This window comes from Nasonia vitripennis, chromosome 1, assembly GCF_009193385.2.
Source record: "Nasonia vitripennis strain AsymCx chromosome 1, Nvit_psr_1.1, whole genome shotgun sequence".
Lineage (NCBI taxonomy): Eukaryota > Metazoa > Arthropoda > Insecta > Hymenoptera > Pteromalidae > Nasonia > Nasonia vitripennis.
The window spans coordinates 14,064,699-14,085,323 of record NC_045757.1 but is presented as its reverse complement, the minus strand read 5'-3'; the positions used below and the strand labels follow the sequence as shown (position 1 = coordinate 14,085,323).

The 20,625-nt window shown below is 48.2% G+C and overlaps 2 protein-coding genes across 16 annotated transcripts in view; one reads left to right on the top strand and one right to left on the bottom strand.

Annotated features, from left to right (window-relative positions):
- Positions 1-4,020, top strand: part of LOC100122072 (sialin) — a 43,221-nt gene extending 39,201 nt beyond the window's left edge. For 7 of the 10 annotated variants that reach the window (XM_032598483.1, XM_032598484.1, XM_032598479.1 and 4 more), the window contains 6 exons: positions 442-852; positions 1,572-1,857; positions 2,297-2,882; positions 2,960-3,092; positions 3,178-3,419; positions 3,495-3,761. In XM_032598483.1, the coding sequence (XP_032454374.1) occupies positions 849-852; positions 1,572-1,857; positions 2,297-2,882; positions 2,960-3,092; positions 3,178-3,419; positions 3,495-3,650 (1,407 nt within the window). In that variant the 5' untranslated portion in view covers positions 442-848 and the 3' untranslated portion in view covers positions 3,651-3,761. Of the gene's footprint in view, positions 1-268; positions 323-441; positions 853-1,571; positions 1,858-2,296; positions 2,883-2,959; positions 3,093-3,177; positions 3,420-3,494; positions 3,762-3,801 lie in introns of those variants that run through there. The other 3 variants (XR_004227220.2, XR_004344766.1, XM_032598480.1) reach the window with 2 other exon arrangements.
- Positions 1-20,625, bottom strand: part of LOC100121944 (teneurin-m) — a 565,536-nt gene that overhangs the window by 463,833 nt on the left and 81,078 nt on the right. For 5 of the 6 annotated variants that reach the window (XM_032598382.1, XM_032598379.1, XM_032598390.1 and 2 more), the window contains exon 1: positions 344-442. The exons of the other annotated variant lie outside the window; for it this stretch is intronic. The gene's annotated coding sequence lies outside the window, so the exon portion shown is untranslated. Of the gene's footprint in view, positions 1-343; positions 443-20,625 lie in introns of those variants that run through there. 6 annotated transcript variants of the gene reach the window in all.

Below are 20,625 nucleotides of genomic sequence, written 5' to 3'. Positions count from 1 at the left end.
TATGACTTGTTATAATGCAAGGCTTCAGACAATTTATTTCGTTTGTCTTTTTTTGTAAACTGTTTCCTGCTTTTTGTCACTGTCGTCTAATGGAATCTTTTGGAGCGAAATCATTTGATATGCGTTGAATTGTAATTCTACATTAGCTGAGAAGAAGATTAGAACAAAAAATAAAAAAATTGCATTTTAATTATTATAATGACAGCTAATACGCTGATTTACTAAGATCGAATGTCCCTGAAATATAAACTGATACTTTACAGCTTCGTGCACAGGATGAACGAGCCGTCTAAGCATTGCTCGTTAATTTGAGATTTAAAAGGTCAAGAAAAAATGTACTCACAAACACAATCATTTGCCGATATAGGAATACGCATTTTCTTCAATTGATCATTTGAAGCACAAGTCATTCTTAATTTTTCGAAATTGATCTGTTTATAGAAAAAACTTCGGACGTACGACGGGCACAACGAATTTCATCAATCCAGCGGGGAAAACAAAACAATACGCGCATCTTCATCATCGAAAGCGGCGCAACTACGCTGTTTACGAACGAGGAGGAGTAAGACGGCTAAGAAGAAAGAGGGGCGCAGTTCGATCCTCATATATTTTTTCGCATCTGCAAGCCAGCCAGCCGCCGAGCGTCAACAGCTGACACGCTAACCTCTCGCCAATCGACCGGCGGGCGCGCGCTGCTGTACATCGGGCCGATGATTGAATAAGATTTCTCGCGAGCATCGCAAGGCGCCGCGACCGCAGCGGCAGTCCAGTCCGTTTATCTCCTCGACGATCGCCGGGACCAAGCCGAGTTTATTTTCCAGTCAGCAGCAGCCGCATCAGAATCGAAAATGAGTAAGTACGAGAGATAGAGTGCCAATTTCAGACCGCCGCAGACAGAATTGGACGCTTCTTTTTTCTCTTATGAATTTCGATTTCGTTCGGGCTAAGCGGCGATAATCATTCAAGCCCGTCATCATCGCATTCGGAACGAATCGATCTCTTTCGATTCGCCGCTTGCGGCCACGACTGCCGATTTAAATGAGGGAGGGAAGACTCGGTTTAAATGAGCTGATCAAAGTTTCCGAGAAATCGTCGCTGTGATAAGAATGGGATCGAGGTTTATTGTGCTTTTCTTCTCTGCTGCCGGCAAATTGCGAAAGCGCAAGATGGTCTCGGCTGTCGATATTATAATCACTCAACTTCGCGGAAATCCGCGTAACTCGTTATCGGCTCTTTGCTTTTCGATGCATATTTGTGTGAAATCTAAAAAAACTTGTTTACGGTATTCGTAAATGAAGTTTTTGCTACGCACTCCTTGATCAATACTGAGTGCTAGAATTCATTCAATGAGTGACGCAGTTGCTTTATTGAGATTCTCACAATTCATCTTTCAAAACTAGAACGGGAGCAATCAGTGCAGCCGAGAGAACATACATTGTTTTCATAACTTGCAATTTTAAGAGGCTACGTTAAAAATAGCTGAACTTACCGAAGACTTATATTCAATCGTCGAGACGAATCAAAAAATTTTTTATTGTATAAAGTATAACTTATTCTGCTTTGAATTACAGTCAAGAACGTGCGCTTCCTCTTCGCGATCATGTTGTGCATCGCCAACATGATCATCTACGGCCTTAAGGTCAATGTCTCCACGGCCATCATCGGCATGGTGAAGGCCAAACCGAAAACCGATGTACCGGACGTAGGGGAATGTGACTTCGGAAGCAGCGCCAACACAACCGTCGCCGACATAGACGGGCCATACGACTGGTCATCCACGCAGCAAGGACTCGTGGTCAGCATATATTTTGCAGGCTACCTTATCGGCATGTTTCCGTCCGGATACTTTGCTGATCGGTAGGTGACAAGTTGAAAACTCGGCTTATAAGATTCCACTAGCTGGTCGAACACAATCCAAATTTGATAAAAACTCCCTAAAATAGAATCATTAATCCGTGCAACCCAAATCATGCGTAACTGTATTGGTCGGGTTTTCCATTTGGGTCGCTTTGATGTATAGTAGTGTGGTAATCTCGCTCGACCCTGGTTATTTGTCGAACGATATGCTTGGTCGACCCGAAATTGGATCTAATTGCTACCATCAAGTTTCGATCAATTCTATCTATGCACAATATCGCTAATTGGAACTATTTAGCTATTTAAAAGATGTTATGCAATTTACGTACATTGAAGCGAGAGAAGCTAACTAACGATTGCAAATCAAACAAGTTTAAGTAATGAATTGTTGTTTTCATTATCGTGTATTCTGAAAAATCGTGATGTATTTTCTTTGCAGATTCAATACGAAGTGGGTTCTGTTAATTTGCGTCTTTTGCAACTCTCTGTTTACGTTGCTGGTGCCCGTTGCTGCTGGATCACTCTACGTCCTCTACGCTCTTCGTTTTCTCACCGGCCTCGTGAGCGCGGCCAATCTGCCAATCGTGAACGTCCTCGTGGGTAAATGGGTCGTCTACGAGGAGAAGAGCATGTGGGTGGGTATAATCTATGCCGGAACGTCCCTCGGCACCGTCATCTCCATCCTCACGTCCGGCTGGATCCTGAATTATCTGGGCTGGGAGATGATCTTCTACATCCACGGAGTCTTGCCCTTGATATGGTGTGTGGTATTTGCTATCTTCTTCGCCGACAATCCGGAGACGCAGAAGTACATCACCGAAGAAGAGAGGCAGCTGCTGATCAATACGTACGGACATAGGGGCCCGGTCTCGACTAAGGTCAAAATCCCCTGGAAATCTATTTTCACGTCCACTCCGTTCCTAGCTCTGATCGTAACAAATTGTCTGGGCAACTTCTGCTGGTATTTCTTGCTCACGCAGATGCCACTCTACATGAACAAGATGCTTAGGTTCGACATCAAAACTGTGAGTATTCGTTTTTGATTAATTTGAACCTGTTTGTCATTCTACTTTTGACAAAAAACTGTTCTGTCTTGTCCCAGAATTCGACGATAACCTGCACTCCCTACTTGATTAATGCATTCACTAACTCGGCGCTTGGAAAAGGGTTGGACTACGGTCGTAGACGGGGATGGTGGTCTCAGACTGGTGCTCGAAAGGTCGCAGTTGGAATAAGTGAGCATTGACTTTTATTTTGAACGATTTTGTCGATGTTTGTAATTTTAATGATCAATTACACGAGCATTGTTTTCCTCCTCAGGTTGTCTTCCCGTTGTTGTATTTTTGTTGATAATTGCGTACATCGGATGTAATCGAGAGGTGACTGTGTTCCTGTTATGCTTGAGTATCATCACATCCGGAGCGATTTTCGTTGGCCATCTCTGCAATCAGAACGATCTTGCGCCTAACTACGCTGGAATTTTGATGGGAATAACTAACACACCCGGAACTATTTCCGCATTCGTTCTTCCTGCTCTAGTCGGCGCTCTTGTAGAAAGCGGAGTAAGTATTAAATTTTGATTGAGATCACTGTTCATCGCTAGGAATGTTTATTCACAAACGCCTTTAATATTTCAGCACACATTCATGCAATGGCGATACGTTTTTTGGATAAATATCGTCGCGCAACTTCTGGCTTTCGGAGTTTTCACCATTTTCGGCTCGGCCAAAATACAGAACTGGAATTACCCGGGTGGTGTACCTCCGGCACCACCATCTGCCGAATCAAAATAACGAAAACATTCCGCCAGTATTTCTGCTATTTTTTTTATACAAAAATTTTATCAGTAAATATATATTTTTAATACATTTTTTTTTATAAAATTTGCTTGCTTTTTAGTCATACTCTTTCTCGTTCTTCTTACTATTAATTTTATTTATCCAGTCTGGTTACAAACTCCAAGGCACAAAATATTCAGAGCACTCTAAACGGTTTTATTTTTGGAAACCCATTCAAAGCGTGCTTTCTAGAAATGTTAAAAATACGTATGAATCAACGATTGCAAACAGCAAAAATATCATCAGAAGCTAAACGATCTCAATCGAGTCAACAGATTATCATAAGTATGCAAAAGATAAGTAAACTCTTACCTCTCACTACTCAGCTTCTTTGAAAAACTACTCTGCTCTCACGCAAGACCAAGAAGCTGACAGAGAAAAAACAACACCGAGCTCAATTACCATTACACCTCCTATCCATCCAGGCTTCGCGGGCATTAAAAACAAGTTGAAAAGACAGACGGGCGCAGAACGTATATAGTGGAGCTCGCGCGCGAGAGCAGCGTCATCGTATTAATTACATGCAGCGAAGCTGCGGGCGTGCCTTAAAATTCCCGATGCGTGGGTGGCAGTGCGGACTTCGGCCGCTTCTTGCACGGCGCGTTTACTAATTCATGAGGACGAATAACTTATACGCGATGATCCCCGTGCGAGCCCTATGAATAATGCCCTCGCGAAAGCGCGGCGCGGCGCCCGGGCTCCACTTTGAATCAGCCAACGGTTTCCCTCGCGGAGACGACGTACACCCGATGCATCGACCGAGGTGCTGGGACGGCGCGTCAAGATGCTTGCCGAGGTGATCAATCGAGGTATGCGATAGCCGTCTTTCGAGATTTACTCGGATTTATGTATGCTGTGTACTAGGCGCTCGGTGGGTCATTTGTCATGCTCGGGGTGTGCGCGAGGTGTGCTTTGCCTCAACTTTTTTCGACGAGCAGTTAGTTAGGCCGGAGGCGTCTCGGGAAAATCAAATGAGAAATATGGTAACTTCGTGCGCTCGGAAAGGTCGTATTTGTTTATGCAATATATACAAGCAACGAACGAATCAGACGTGATATCGATCGGTAAACAAGTAAAACGGTTCGACTGTGACGTATTAGCGTCATCTGTTGCACGAGCAACTGAAGCGAGATCGTTTTATTGGGACCGTCAGCAGAGTTAACTAAGAAAGAACAGTGTTTTGTTGCGGAATATTTTCCACTAAATTTTAGTCCAGGAGAAACGGCTCAAAAGTGACGGGACTGCTCAAAAACACGCCCGGACGACAAACCATAAAGCTCAATCGATCCTCCGTCTCTGTTATTGCTCTTCTTGGCAACACTTCCCCGCCGTGGATGCAGCAGCTTATAGCGGTGAACTATCGGAACTCCACAATTAGAGCCTCGGCGGTGGCAGCGGCCGCAGCACCAAGGGACCACCAGCGGTGTAGCTGCTACTGCTGTTGACCGGCCAATTAGCAGCCACCTGGCCTGCCGCCGCGTCGGAATCTACTCTTGCTCATCCTCAATTAGAGACGCAGCGAGTGACGCTCATCTTTCGCGGACTCGAGAGCGCACGCTTGAAATATTGGTCGCTATTTTAGGGGCGACTTCCGCGAAGGCCGCTGGAGATACTGCGGCGTCCGGGTATCGCCTCTCGAAGGCTGCTAAAGACGTAAATAGAAGCCGAGAGGCCTTTTTACTCCTGTCCTCGGTGGGCCTCGTGACAATGGTGGATATTTATCGTGCACGTCGTATCCGAGAACGCATGCAGAACTGCCGGATGACACCCGAGTTTAGACTAGAACGAATTTTACGGCAGTTTTGCCTACGGCTGCTTGTATTTTCGTAGCAATGGAAATTAACGACGCATCTGCCTCATGTGCAACGGAACAAAGTGGACATGTCTCATGAGACCGCTAGAATTAGAATGGCTTTTTGTTCTCTCGACGATTTCGGAGAATCGCAAAGCTCATTCTTTTTTAAGCGATACCTTGTACGGAAATGGAAGAATGGAAATCGAATTCGGTAGAATATCACAACGAGCACATGCATCGATTCCTACATCCAAGTGGGTCAGTTTAAGCTTTTAAGTACAGATATAATAATTTTAAACTACCCAGAGTTAATTATATTCGAAGCAAGGGCTATTTTTGCCGAACAAATATACCCTCTGGTTTAATTACTCGAGACGCGAAAAACAAAAACAGTATGCCGTAAGTCGTGTACCGAACGAGCCCGGCGATTGCAATATTCGCGATCATAATGAGAAAGCAAAGGAGAGCAAATCGAGCCGATGAGCGAATTTAATTATTCCAGGCCGCAGCGGGGCAAACAGAGCAGGAGAGAGGAAAGTGCGAGAGAGGAACCTGCTTAGACTAAAAAGGAGATTAATCAATCCGGCCGCTCGTTAGCTTCTCTCCCTCGGTACGCTGCGGCAGCTCGTCGTCGTAACAAGACTACGACGACGACGACGACGACTATACGAGGGCTACTGCAGCAGTAGCCGAGTATACTCCAAGACGCGTGTACGAAGAGAAAGAAAGGAGAAGGCGGAAGGGAGAAGAGAAGGGGGCACTCTCCCGAGAGGAGCCACTAAAATGTCAGGAATTGTTAATCTACCTCACGCCAGGCGTCGAGAAGCACATTACGTCGCTCCGGCGTGCTGATATCGCGCGCGCATGCGAGCGTTTCTCTCTCGCCCTCCTCTCTCCACTACGAGCTCTCTCTCTCTCTCTCTCTCTCTCTCTCTCTCTCTCTCTCTCTCTCTCTCTCCTCCTCTCGATTCTCTGTGTGCGGCTGCGCTATGTAGTAGCAGCAGCTATAGCTCTGTGCACGGGCTCTTCGTCCTTTTGCAGCCACTGCGCCGCTGCTTTCATCCCAGCAGCAGCCTGCGAGGGAGCCCGCGAGAATAGCGCCCGCACGCAGGCTGCTGCGGCAGAAAAGAGGCGAGATAACGGAGAGGTGTAAGGGACGGCGAATAATTGTTACTTTTTTCGCAAGCGAACGATTTTAGGATATTCGCGCAATCGTGCGACGCCCATCGACGCGCGGATCGAAGGAAAGCGCCAAAATTAAACAGAGCCAGTTGTGCCTAGGTGCGAATGTAAAAGCATCACGTGGAGTGAGAGAGGTCGCCCCAGACGAGGGGAAGAGCGAGATAGAGAAGAGCAGCAGTCCTGAGACATTTCCTCGGCGCGCCAGACCGCGTCTGTTATTACTGGCGATAAATCGCCACCTTTAATAAGAGAGCGCGGGCGAGAACGTGCGCCCCGGCGGAGAAAGTGTGCGAGCACGTGGCCCTATGTAGAAGAGGCGGACGGCCAGCTGGCTGACTAGAGAGGGAAAGCTGACGGAAGTATAGCGTTGCGCGTCGGAGAGCTTTTTCCCGAGACTGCGTCCGCGATATTGCGCGCACCGTTATGGCTGTACTTTTTCTAACAACTGTCTGCGCATGGACTGAAACTTTTTTCAAGGCTGCGCGGCAAGTGCGGTAGCGGACGAATTGGCCAGACGTTCGGAGAGTGATTTAAAGCTCCGCAAATTTCAAACATCGACTTTTTTCAGTACACGGGCACGGCTTTACCCGGGCAAGAGTTCCTTCGGCCTCTGGACGAATATAACCTTCTCGTATCCCACCCTGAGGTATCGGAGTATAATCGAGAATTCCACACATGCGAGCGTATGGATCGGAATCCGAGCGTCGTCCTTCCGCAAAGTGGGTCAGTCAAACGCGGAGCGAGTATTTTGAAAAGGGGTAGCTGCGGGCGCATATATAGCAGACGAAGTATGTGGAGCAAAAGTATGTATGCAGACCGCGTGCATTCGCTGTATATCTCAGTGCGCAGCCCACGCGCTAAGAAAACGGCTGACATCGCAGTTCGCACACCTACGCGTGAGAACTGACGCGGGAGCGAATAGCTGCTATTTAAGTTTTGTTTCCTCTCGCGAGAGAGCAACGAAGCTCCTTATTATTCGCATTCACGCGGTTCATGGAATTTCCCTCATCGATTCTCGCAGTCGCGGAGATAGTCTCCTCCGCTGTGAATAAACTCTTTCTCCCGCATCTCGATTGATCTTCTCGATACTAAGGTGTGCGCGCACACTTGGCTGGCGAATCGCGAGGCACACGAGAAGTTCATTCCGGTCGAGGAAACGCGCGCGCTGTCGATGCTGCCGCAGCAGTGGCACAGCTGTTCGGCTCGGGAGAGAGAGAAACTCGGCCAAACCGTTTCTGATTGACCGACTCGCTGACGCGGAAATCAGACGCTCTCGCGAACTTCGCTGAGTCGGAGAATCGATGGTGTATCTTTCGATTGTGTTTAACTCAATGAGGTTTCAGTTAGAGACAGAGAGCGAGGGAGAAACTAAAACACTCGAGTTAGATTGGACATAGAGTTAGAATCGAATGCACGAAGTGAGAGAGCGCCCGCGCATTTCAATTAATTAATATCAATTTCCACTTTGCTCGAGGAAAGCTCACTACTGCCGCGTCGGATTCAATTTATTACTGTACGACGACGACTGACAGCTGGCTCGCACGGAAAGTGAAAATCTCACTCGTACGCACACTTGCTTGAAAGCTCGCTATATTAAACTTGCTCATTGTTCGCTCGAGCTTTTTTTACCGGCGCTCTCCTATTCGACTATCGCGCGAGTCTCGACCCACGTGCCGGATAATTTATGGCCTATCCCGCAATTGTTCTTCCACGGCTGGAAGATAGCGAACTCGACGCGTGTCACTGCTGCAGCAGCAGCGAAGAGAGGCGAGAAAAACTAATATCGATATTCAGTATAATTGAATGCGATAAGTCGCATTGTGCAGCGCGCGGAGCAAGATTGATGGGCTTTCTTGCATTTCTCTTTATTCGAGTATACTGTTTTGATCTTTTGTTTATACAGCTCGCCGTTGAAATATGTCGCGGTGATTTTTCACTCGTGCACAGCTCGCGGAGTATTCTACTCGAGCGATGAAGTATTTGGATAAATAAAAAAGTCAAACGCCGACTATATACCCGACCAAGAGTGCGACTCCTTCGGAATATTCCATAAGCGCGCCCTCGACTCCGTATTAATAACCAAATATACATTCCCCTTTATTAATTTTCTCGCTTCCCAATGTACATATGAATCGATTACTCGCCGCCGCCGCGCGCGCGCGAGTCTCCTTTGTAATTCCGTCTTCACACCTTTGTGCCTTTTAATATTAATCCGCGCCCGCCCCTCGATTCCTTTCTGTGCGCGAGGCTCCGCCGCCGCCGCCGTCGAGCCGCTCCGGCATATTGCGCATGCATAATTTAACCCGGCGCGCGTTCGAACAAATAACAAAGTTTCGGGCGGCGGCTGAGCGCGGATTTCGAGCGGCTGGCAGTGACATATTTTCATTTAGGGCCGAGCCGGCGCTTGTATTCGAAACACACGGGAGAGAGTTCGGAGCTTGAGTTTGCTCTTTTTTTACTACTGTCTCTCTGCTGCTCGTCGCCGCGTGACTTTGAGCAGTGTGTCGGGAAGAAGCGACAGATGCGTGCGAAATTTTCTTTCCGCGACGATTTAATACGGATGGCTTTGAATTTACATTGATATATTTGCTCAACATTAGCTTCGGCAGTGGGATACAATACGTACAATAGCGTATTTACCTCTTCGATTGATACCATAAAACACGCCTGCAGAGGAGATAAAGGCAGAACGAACAGGGACTCACCTGAAACAGAAAAACAACGACACCGAGTTATTACAGAGTAACAGAGCTCTCCGCAAAAAAAGGAAATATAACGACTCTCCAGTCATTCACATTTATTCGCCCACAGAATCCAATGTTCACTTTCGTTCCGACTCGCGCAATCCAGCCTACGCACGCTTACGGCAAACGACTTGGAGTCGTTGCGCGTTCGAGTCCTTAGATGCTTCACGGGCCATAACGCTCTCCGAAAGCGAGGCTATACGACACGTAATGCGCTCGGGTAGCTTATCGCTATACACACACACACACACACACACAAACACACGCCGTACTTATGATCCCCAGGTGCGTACTGAAAACTTGCTCGCGAATTAGAAGAGATGCGGGCTTTCCGCAAGTTACACGCGGCATTTTTTTACCCTTCGTCGTAAGTCTTATGGCCTCTTCCGCGTAAAACTACGCGTAGTTTCGAGGCTGCCAGCGGTTGTTAGAGGCGGTGAACCTTCTTGGGATGAAGCAATTATTGAAGTGTGTGTGCGCTACACTGTGAAAGGAAGGTGATGGTCGCGAGCAGAGGAGAGACTGCAGGGAGTTTAGTTCGTTGGACGGCCACAAGGGGCCGCCATCTCCCGGTCGCGCGTAGATTCTCGTCGCGGAATTGGAATCTATTTTAATTAATTATTCTTTCTGCACGAAAGCAAATGAAATTCGCCTCGAATACATAAAACCTCAAACTTCAACTGGAAAGATAACAATCCGCTGAGAACCGCTCGCTTATCGCCAATCAATCAGGACAATGCCGACCGCACAATCAAATCCATTATGCCGCACTCTCACTCCTGTCTCTCCCATCACAATCACGCGACTACGATCGGTTCGAACAAATAAACGTTAATGAGCTCTGCCCCCGGCGCGAAAATCACAAGTCGAGGACGAGCGCAATTTCGCGCGTCTAATTCAGCAGGACTGCTGCGTTATCGGATTCTCCTAATTTTCGCTGTTCCCGCATAGGGAAAACTATATACAGGGAACGACAGAGCAAGGTAGAATCGAGTCTAGCTGTATAGGGAGGGACAATCACGGACAGAGTGCAAGCGAGAGGAGATTGCGCGGCTAGCTCGAAAATTCGATAGAGCCTCGGCGTTCGCGTCGCTGCTTCCGCTCATTTTCTCTGCGTTATTGACCTTCTCTTCTCGTGTGTCTGTTTATGTGCGACTCCTGCGGACTATTTGCAGTCTTACAGAAATCAACATAAAAGAAATAAATATAAATATCTCTCGTAAATAAAAAAACCAACGCCGGCTCTCTCCCGCAAGATATCTCCGCGGCAAGGTACAGCCAAACAGAGAGTCGCCTAGAAGCCGAGGCAACGGCGGCAGTCTGTTTACTTTATGGTCGGCCGCGCGTCCATTTTTATGGGCCAATTATGCAAAAGCCCTCGTAGACCGCTCGCTCGCTCATTCGGCGAGCCACAATCTGCTAACTGCCGATAATTTCGCGAGCGAGAGATGAAACATGGCGCGGATGAAAGTGGAGCGCCGATGGTTTATATGCAGCCGAGAGAGAGAGAGAGAGAGAGAGAGAGAGAGAGAGAGAGAGAGAGAGAGAGAGAGCTGCTCTATGTCTGTATGAATTTTCCTCCCGAGAAAGCGATGATGGTCTTCCGGTTGCATCGCGAGCGCATACCGTACTCGTAATTTGCGTGCCACAATTTTTGGATTGCATGCGCGCCGCGTTTGTCTTCTTGCGGTGCTTAGGAGGCTTTACGGTGTTTTGAGTGGATTCGAGTGGCTCGACTCTTTTTTGTTTGCGTCGGTTCGAAGAAGAGAAGCGGTTAGTGGCCGGGATTTATTATGCCGATTTTCTGTGTGTGTGCTGGAAAATCAGAGGAAGTACGGAGAGCTAATCTTCGCTTTTTGCAGAGCGTGGATGTTAAATATTGAGTTTCCGTGATTTCTCATCAGGCCGAGCGTAATTATGAACAATCGATTGTTCGACGAAGCCTACTGTTAAACTTTATGCACTGTTCTTCTACGCAAGCCATTAAATTCGACGCAATCACAAGCGCAGAGGATGCGAGATGCATAAAGTTTTAATATAAAGACTCGGTTACCATGATCTCGTAAATTCGCACTGATACGAGACGAACTCGGCGCATAAAGTTTTATACGAGCTCACTCGACGCTTAGCGGCCGACCAGACCCAAACCCTATATAAACCGCTAGGCAATATACAAGGCACATGAGAGAGATCAAGCCGGTGCCGGCAGCACGCATGCATCATCGTCATTCTCAAAGGCGGATTCCGCGCATTGAGGGTCCCAGGGACGCGCGCAAAAAGATCCATAAAAAAGGTAGAAGACGAGAGGCGGCGGGCAGGAAGAGAGGGCGCGCGCGAGAGGAAGGTCATTAACGCGATTGCCCCTGTTTATTAATGAGGTGCGCGGACGCATAACTACGGCAATTCATTTCTCCCGCGCGCGAGCTCGCGAAGCCTCGCGGAAAGGTTATAAATGCCCGGTACGTGTGCGTGCGCATGTATACTGCCGCCTTGCGCTACCGAAGTTCACGCGAGTCGCGTTAAGTGTTAGCCGAGTAATTGATAGGGTGCAATGTGTATGCCGTTGATTGTACTCAGAGAATAGACGTGAATTGAATATTCGTGTCACGCGTAAAATATTACATTATATTTTGCTCGCGATTATTCTGAATTCCGCTTCGAGAGTATAACACCGCTTCATTATCGAGGCAGACACGCGGAGCAAAGGGTATCAGTAGGTCGAAAAAAAGGAGAACCGCGAAGCTAAAAGACCTGAAATTTCACCTCCAAAAAAAGAAGAACACGCCCCACTGCAGCACCAGCCTGCTGCTGCGCGCACGTTATATGCAGCGAGCTTTTACATGCAACTTTGACGTGCGCTCGCGCGGCATCGAAGGAAAAAAACACGGATTAAAGGTTAATATCGCAAGTGTTTTTGCTGGATTGGGGAATTTCATGCTTACATCAGCGGCGGCGGCGGCGGCTGCGCAGCGACGTTTATTAGCGCAGAGTCAGCTGGCGTGGCGGCGCGCGCGTTGCAGTAGTGTGTAGCCCCACAGGCCGCATGCGAAAGGGTTTTTCGTTATTTTTAGTCCGTGACTAACGAGGAGCAGAGCGGAGCGGTTCCGCGAGGGCTCTTCTGCTCTCCAGTCACCGGATGAATTTTGCATCAAATTTCGCGGGAGATGATGAACGGCAGGCCTGCACTGCAGCTCTCGCTGAGGATACTTTGCATGCGACTCTGTTTTTTTCTTTTTTTTTAAAGAAGATACCAACGTTGGTTCGTATATCAAACACGCAAGCGGAAAATTTAAACGAATTCGAGCACTGAAATCCTCCTTAGCTAGACAAGTGCGGGCCCGAGTTTTACGAGATCTGCGCGCCCTCCGCGCGCATCCGCTCGAATTCTCTTTAACCATCCCCGAGCTCTTATGCACTCTTCTCTCCGGCGCAGCGCACAGGATTCGTTTATGTAGGTCGAGCCCGGGAGCATCTCTTAATTAATTAGCCTCTTCGGCCTGTCCCATCGCGCCGCAGTAGGAGTCGACCCTCTCACGAGCCCGCAAGCCATAGTAGACGCGAGGAGAGCACGAGAGCGCGCGCGTCGGCGTCGAGTGCATAAAACGCGAGCTCAAGAGATAAAGGGATTACATGTTGATTGCAGGTAAGATAAAAGTGAAGAGCCGAGAGTCCCCCTAATAAATCTTTCGCTGCTCCCCTCTCGCGTCGCTCGTATATATCCTGCGTCCGCGCGCGCGCGCATACCGTACACTCGGCTCGTTTTCCCCCCTTTCGCTCGCGAGTTTAATTGATTACTCTTTTGTGCGCGCGGCTGGAGACGATTTTTTTCTAATTTCCTCGAATCGTATAATTAACGGCGGCCGAGCGTTATTTCGAGTGCCGACAAAGTGCGAACGCGTTAATTCATGCCGTCGCTTGATCCAGTTTAAGGGGCTGTAATTTCATCATGAAAAATGCTAACTGGATTCCTCGTTCTCGGGGAAAAAATATATTAAAGCTATGCAGCGAAACGTGATTAACGCGTTTCTCGGTGGGAACGTTAAATTGAGTAATTAAAATTTCCAGCGTTCAAGAAGTCGAAGAAACGCGGCGGGCTAATCTTCGGGGAGGTGACAACGCAACAGCCAATCCGTCGAAACAGCTCTGTCCGGATCTCGTCGTGAATTAGTCAGGAGCAGCAAAGGTATAATCTCGGCTCAATTTTCGCGCGCGGTCGCCCTTTGTGCAGCGCGACTTTTGTGCTGACAACTCGCTCTTGCGCGCACAAAGAGCAAACGTCCGGTTATAAAGGCGAGTCCGTGTGCGCGATCAAAGTCCGTACTCTAGCCTCTCCCACTCCTTCGCTCTCCTTCCTCCGTTAATATACGCGAAAGTTTCGGGGGCTGCTGCGCTTCGTCGAAACTTTCGGCGGCCGGGCGCTAATTAATTAAGGGATGCCGCTGCCAGGCATTAACTCTGCCGACCCACTTTTTGCGCGAAACTAAGACACAGGGCAAAATGTATTCGTGTATCTTTCTCGCGCTCGTACTTTCATAAGACGTGATATCTGCTGGAGAGCCGCGTTGGATGTCCGCCGCGGAAAGCTTCGAAAGCTCGTCGGGGAAAATCTCGAACGTGTGCAGCTGCAGCGGGACTCGAGCGTTTTTTCTTTTAACACGGCACACGGCTTTGCTCTTTGAGAGACGGCTGCCGCTGCTGCGGAGTAGGCAAGTTTAAATGGAACGCAACCGGCGTGTTGAAATCCGATATTTTGCAGACTCCTTTTTTTGCTCCTTTTTTCGCGCTCCCGGAGCTCTCTAGGTAACGAAGAGGAACGATTCCGCGCCCTAAATCGGCAAACATTCGAGGAGCAAGCGTAACGCAGTTTCTCGAGGTCTTTGATCCCGGCGAGGTTGAAAGAAATTTTTCAGCGACATGTGATGCTACCGGAGCTTCCGTTTTTATTGGGAACGCGTATCGGAGAAGGGGACTAGCCTTGCCCCTGCTACTAGTTTCCGGCTTGCGAAGATAGGTGGCGAATCGGAATTTTCTACTCCCCTCGTACATACATGGTATTGTTTTCTTCTCAAAGAGTTCCGACTGCGGATGCTGCCCAACTGTGCAGAGGTGTATTCGATTCAAAAGCTCTCGCATGAATATTAACCGCTTCAATCAAATGGATCATTCATTCAAGAGCTTTCAACTCATCGAATCGCATCGTCTATTATTTCCGAGCTGCGCGAGTCTTCGCCGCATTGTTATTTCAGACGGAAAAAGCGACGTATACTCTCTTTCTCTCCGCAGGGCCTCTAAAACCCTGAGCTTCAGGGCGTCAAAACGATAAACTCGACGCTTTAAAGTGGTCGCGGCGGCGGCGGCGCCGGTATATGCGGAGAAATAAAAAAAGAATGTAGAGAGGGAGAGAAAGCCTCGCGCGCGCAGTGTTGGCCTCTTCCCCAGTGTCTACTTGAAATCGTGCGAAAATGGCACAACGAGGGCCCCGAGCTGCCTCAGCGCGAAGCAGAGCAGAGGAGGAAGAAGGTCGTGCGGCTACGTACGTCTCGGGCGAAATATATTGTTATGAGGAACGGGGATTAGATAATTAATGGGCCGAGGTTAAGTGTGCGCAGCTCGACTCTTCTTCTCCTCTTTTTCCCCGCGCTCGCTCTGCGCTACGTGTGTATATGGGGGGCAGGAGGCACTGTGTTACCGAGACTCTACGTAGATATATCGCGGGGGAGTGTTTTAGCCGGTCTGTCGTCGACGTTTCCTTAATGATGTCATCGCGCCGCCGGCTGAGTTCCTCGGCTCGTTGCTCTTTCTACTCCTTCGCCTGTATAGTCCGCCGCGCCTGCTTTTCGAAACTTCTTGATGAACGAGCGCACACCGCCGGCCGTGCAATAAAAGCACCCGGGCATTTTTATCGAGAAATTACCCGAAGAAAAAAATCGTGAAAATTGTAGTTTCGAAGAAGAAAAAAATGGGATTCCAACGACGTATGGGCATAAATAAAGAATCGACCAGCGTTTCGAGTGCGTGTCCGTGGCAATAGGCAGTGAAGCCCCGCGCAAAGTGCAGGCACTTTCGCAGATTTCCCGGCGTCGCGGAGAAGATCGTCCCAAGGTCCTACAATATTAAGTATCCCGTAGCGGGTTCAGCGCGATTTCCTTTGTTTCCGACGAGGCGTGTCGCGCGACGGCGCGAAAGAGGGGTCGAACCCGCCGACGCGGCGAACGATTCCCGCTGTACTTATTTATGGCGATTAATCACGCGGGGAGGATCCCGCGGAAAAAGTCGCGAAGGCACCGTCAGTCAGCGAGATGCGTGAATCTTTCACGTAACATTTTTTCCGTTAATTCTTGAAGTCACGATAGTTTGACCTAACGAATAAAAGTACAACCTGAATTCAAATTTTCACGAATTTTTCTCCCCAACGATTCGTCCACGTTAAGTATGCAGTGGAGCGGCTCGAGGAACAAAAGCGTTGGAAATAACTTCTGAAAAAATGATCGCACGTGCTTCTATCCCAACGGGATTTTTACTTTTTTTAAAAACGACAGCGCTGCTGAAAAATCACTTCTCCGAAGCGTCAGCAAGAAAAAATCCAATCGTTCAAAAATCGAATACTCCGCCAACTCGAAATATCATTCGGCCGTGCGGCAGTCGCGGCGCAAACAAATCTCCAGAGCAAACATCAGCGCGACTGCGGGAGGAACTCATGAATTTTTCGACTCGAAAACGCACATGCGACCCACGAGCTCTCGGGAGCGAAAGTGATACAGTACACTTCCCGGGCTGCGCCGAAAAAGGGCTCGACCCCCCGGAAATTGGCTCGCTAAATGCCGTGGGCGCGAGCGAGCGCGCTGGGAATGTCTCTGATCCGAGCTAATGAGCAATTAGTAGCGTTGCAGCGAGCGAGCGGCGGGATTTTATTGCGCGAGTCTGGCATCCACATGTGCGACACGAGGATATGTGTATATGCATACGCGCGTCGGCTCTGCGGTGAGGCGAGCTGCGGGGGCGGATGAATTGATGGATAATTTCTTGATTCTAATTGAGGTGCAGACACCCGGGCGAGCAGCGTGTGATTGCTGTTTGTCCGAAATTTATGACGGCTCGGCGCTGATTATTGTGCAACGATTAAATAAAGGTGTACTATACGCGATTACTTTGACTGTACATAACATCAAAAGAGTTCGGCCATAACTCTACTATACGTGTTCACCACGGATGCACTTGTCGCAGCAGCAGTAGTGGCAGCCGAGCCGTCGCGAGGGAGTGAGAAACAGTAGGCGCACGCGGAGAGTGAGAGTAGCCGGTGCAGCTCTCTCGCGTCGAGTGGTCGCGCGCGGCGGCCGACCCGCATGTCAAAGATTTATTGCGACAGCGAGAGGCGTCGGGAGTAGCACCGCCGCGGCCGGCAGACAGGAGACTCGCAAATCACTCCGAAATTCAAAACGACCTTGCCCCACAGTCAGTTGGACCCTGCTCCCGTCGACTGATACGCCGCCGGCACGTGGCTGCGTCCGATAACGCGCGGCAATTGGATTTTGATTCGCGCGCCCGATACAAGCCGCTATATGCACGCGGTGTGCGAGTTCGACGCGACGACTAATACGACGCACCCCTCGAGCTCCAAAGTTGGCCGTGATTAAACGTCTCCTCTGATGCTTCAGCTCCGGGGTGGTATATACGGTGTAGGCGAACTCGTCGTTTCCGGCCGCTTACGCAACTGTCCCCGGCGCCTGACTCGGCCACACCCGCGCGCGCCACGGCCAAGAGGACACACACAGAGCCACTCTGCAGCAGCACACACACACGCGCTCGATAGTTGAGAGAGCGGGCTAATTGGATGTCGGGAGGGCCGCACAATTTGCGGTCTCCATTTGTCATTTGCTCCTACGAGAACAGCGCAGCCTCTGCATCTCTTTCCTCGAGTGTGTGCACGAGATAGAGCGAGAGTGAGGGGGCGAGCGAGCCCTTTGAATGCGCAGCTCGTTTGACGCGCCCTGTCTTTCTCCAGAGACCCGCGCGAGCGCGCTCGCGACTCTCGATTGTGTTATACGGCGGATATTATATGTCCGGACGGCGGCTAGATGCGCCATTGTGTCTTCGTTAATTAAAACGATGCGGAGCCTCTCTCCTGCTCTTTGCGTCGCGACTCTTTTTAGGCACGACCGCGACACGGAAGTGCCTTATAGTTTCGTGTACGAAAAATGTGTGAGATGCGATGTCTCACGCAATTTTCGACCGATCGGGCTGAAATTTTAGGAGAAGTCTCCTTTTGCAAAAGCTAAAAAACTATTTTTTTTTTATCCCGATCCTCTACGTCGTTTTGAAATGCGGGCACAATTTGTTCGATTTTTAAGCGTTTTTTTAATAAAAATTTTCCTGTAATGCGATTATCTCGGAAATACTTTAATCAATCGGGCTAAAAATTTGTGTGCGAACTCCCCTCGTAATACTAAGCTGACAGATTTATTTTGGGCTTGATCCTGCACGTATACGCAGAATGCGGTCGCCTCCAAAAACCGCTAAAAACGGTTTTTTATCTCTAAGTCAAATTCTAAGCATTCTACAAAAAAAAGTTAAAGGGAAAAGTTATAGATCTTTGAAAAATACAACTTTTTCCCATTAACATAAAATCATGAAAATGCTTAGAACTCGAGTTTACAGTCCAAAGTCGATTTTTTACAGCTAAAAACCAATTGTTTGCCATAAAACATTACGGATTTACGTTTTACATTAAAATGTTAAATATAAAAGTTGTAAACATTTTCAAAATACAACTTTTTACCGTGGCAAACATTTTTAAAACACTTTTTGACATACACAACCCTAAAAGCGATTTTTTTATACATAAATTCAATAATAACTTCAGTGCAACATGCCCCATCCAACCCAATTATTTTCAGCAATTTTCCTATATTATTAAAAGCTTAAAGTTATATTTTGGCCTTTCTCTCATACATATATACAAAATTAAACCACTTTTTAAATTATATTATAAAAAATGCATAATTTAGGAAATACGTAATCGCCGAATACAATCCGTGTAACTTGGCATCATATAACGACGTACGCTATATTAATTAAATCTTTTAAGCTGAATCAGTACAATTCACTTTCAAAATTCAAGTGTATACTGAACTAGAAAAACCTAAACTCAATAAAGAAAATTGCTTAGATTGAAGAAAAGCTCTAAGTAGCTTACTACATCCCTCTAAACTATGCTAAATACCTAAACAATCAATTTTCTAATATTCTAATTGAAATCCTGCAAACGAAATATCATCCTTTTGTTTACTTCCTCGTGAAAACTGCGATACAAAAGTGTTGTATTATTTATCTGAAATTACAATAGAATAAAATTAAAATAAGATATATTTTAAGAATATCTACAAACAAAAATAAATAATTGATACAAATACAAATAAGTTACTAATTTTCCAGTAGTTTTGATGATAGTGTTGATGACCGCCAGAAGAATACCAATCAAAACTTTGACAACAATATTGAAAAAAAACAGGATAATACTGTATAAGCACCGACAGGCATTACGAACGCGAAGCGCGAGCGTCAGCGGTCGTGCCTTATGCGCAAAACGCGGTCTCTTCTTTTGCGCAGCGAGTTGCAAAAATACTACTTTGTTTCGACGCCGCGCGGCGCTGTTGTTGAAAAAAATGTACTTCAACGTGATTATATAAATTTTTTCTACGCGACTATAATTAAACTGGCGATGCGTTGATTGCAATCTGAATCGTCGATGGGGAAAAAAGCGCGGAGGTTCACGACCCAGATACAGTGCCGCCGCGTAGTGAGCTCTTCTATTCGAGTCTCGAAGAAAGGCAGCGTCTCGTGTCTCTCTGGCCAGAGGCGATAGCCGTCGTTGCGATCGGTCGCTCGCCATTATATCGTCGTATACGCCGACAGTATAGCCTTTGTCGCGTCCGCGTGCTTTCTTCGCGTATAGAAGCCGCGGGCGCGAGTCGCCGGACTCCACGTCGATGCGGACCTCCGACGTCCTTTTTTACTCTTGCCAAGGAAGCGGCGCGGTACTCGCCTTGGGCCACGGAGCATTTCTGGACGATAGTACAGTTTCGAGAAGGTTCGCCAGACGCAGACACATCAAGTTCGTATGTATACCTATGAAGAACGATACGGTATACGAGGAGCGTTCGAAGAAAAAATATTTTATTAGCGTGAATTCGTCGAACGGAAAAAATATTTGCTCCACAACACGCGCGATTTATAAGGGCTCACCCGCGGACAAAGAGTTATGCACACTCGCAGCTCTTATCGCACCTGCTGCGTATTACAGCAGCAGCAGCAGACGCGGCGTTATATACACATCGGCGCGAATTAAACTTCTCCTCGCGCGGCGCGGGCTCGAACGAAATTGATGGCCCTGCAAGAGTGCGAGAGAGGGTGGGAGGGAGGGAGAACAGAGGGTGCAAAATTTTTCATACCCTCCCGCCGACGAGAGCTTGGCAAATCGAAGTGTACGTATGCGTACAGCTATACCGAGCGAAAATCGCAGCTCCGCGCAAAATACGCAGTGGCAAGACGCGCGCAGCTGCTACACACTGCACTATATGGAGAGGCGGAAGACATCTGTCATCCCTTCGCATACACGTAGGTGCAGACACATTCATTTCGGTAGCCCCGTGCGAGAGAGAGAGAGAGAGAGAGAGAGAGAGAGAGAGAGTATACCTCAGCGTTTGCAACGCAATTCCAGACGTTGACGTCGATCGATGGACCTTCCCGCCGCGCGAGAGAAGGATCAAGACGTGTGTGCGTGTGTGTTGGCTCGATTTTTCACATTCGAATGAAAAGTACTCCTTCGACCATCTCGTGCGTGCGTGTGCTTCAAAATCGCTTCGATTTTGATTCTGCACGGAAAGTGCTTCCCGCTTGCCAATCAGAATTCCGTTAGAGAGCGAGAAAACAGCGAGACCACCCACAAGCCTTTTCGGAAGACGCGCAGCTCTCTCTCTCTCTCTCTCTCTCTCTCTCTCTCTCTCTCTCTCTCTCTCTCTCTCTCTCTCTCTCTCTCTCTCTCTCTCTCTCTCTCTCTGGAGAAATAATCCAAGTGCGAGGAAGTGGAAGGAATTGACGGGAAGCAGCGAACAAAGCCCGAGAGGCGGAGGCGGAGAGCGAGGAAGGTCCAGAAGAACCAATATGCAGTCGCTTCCAGTGAGTCTGAGTCGTGCGGCTATCGTGGTTGCTT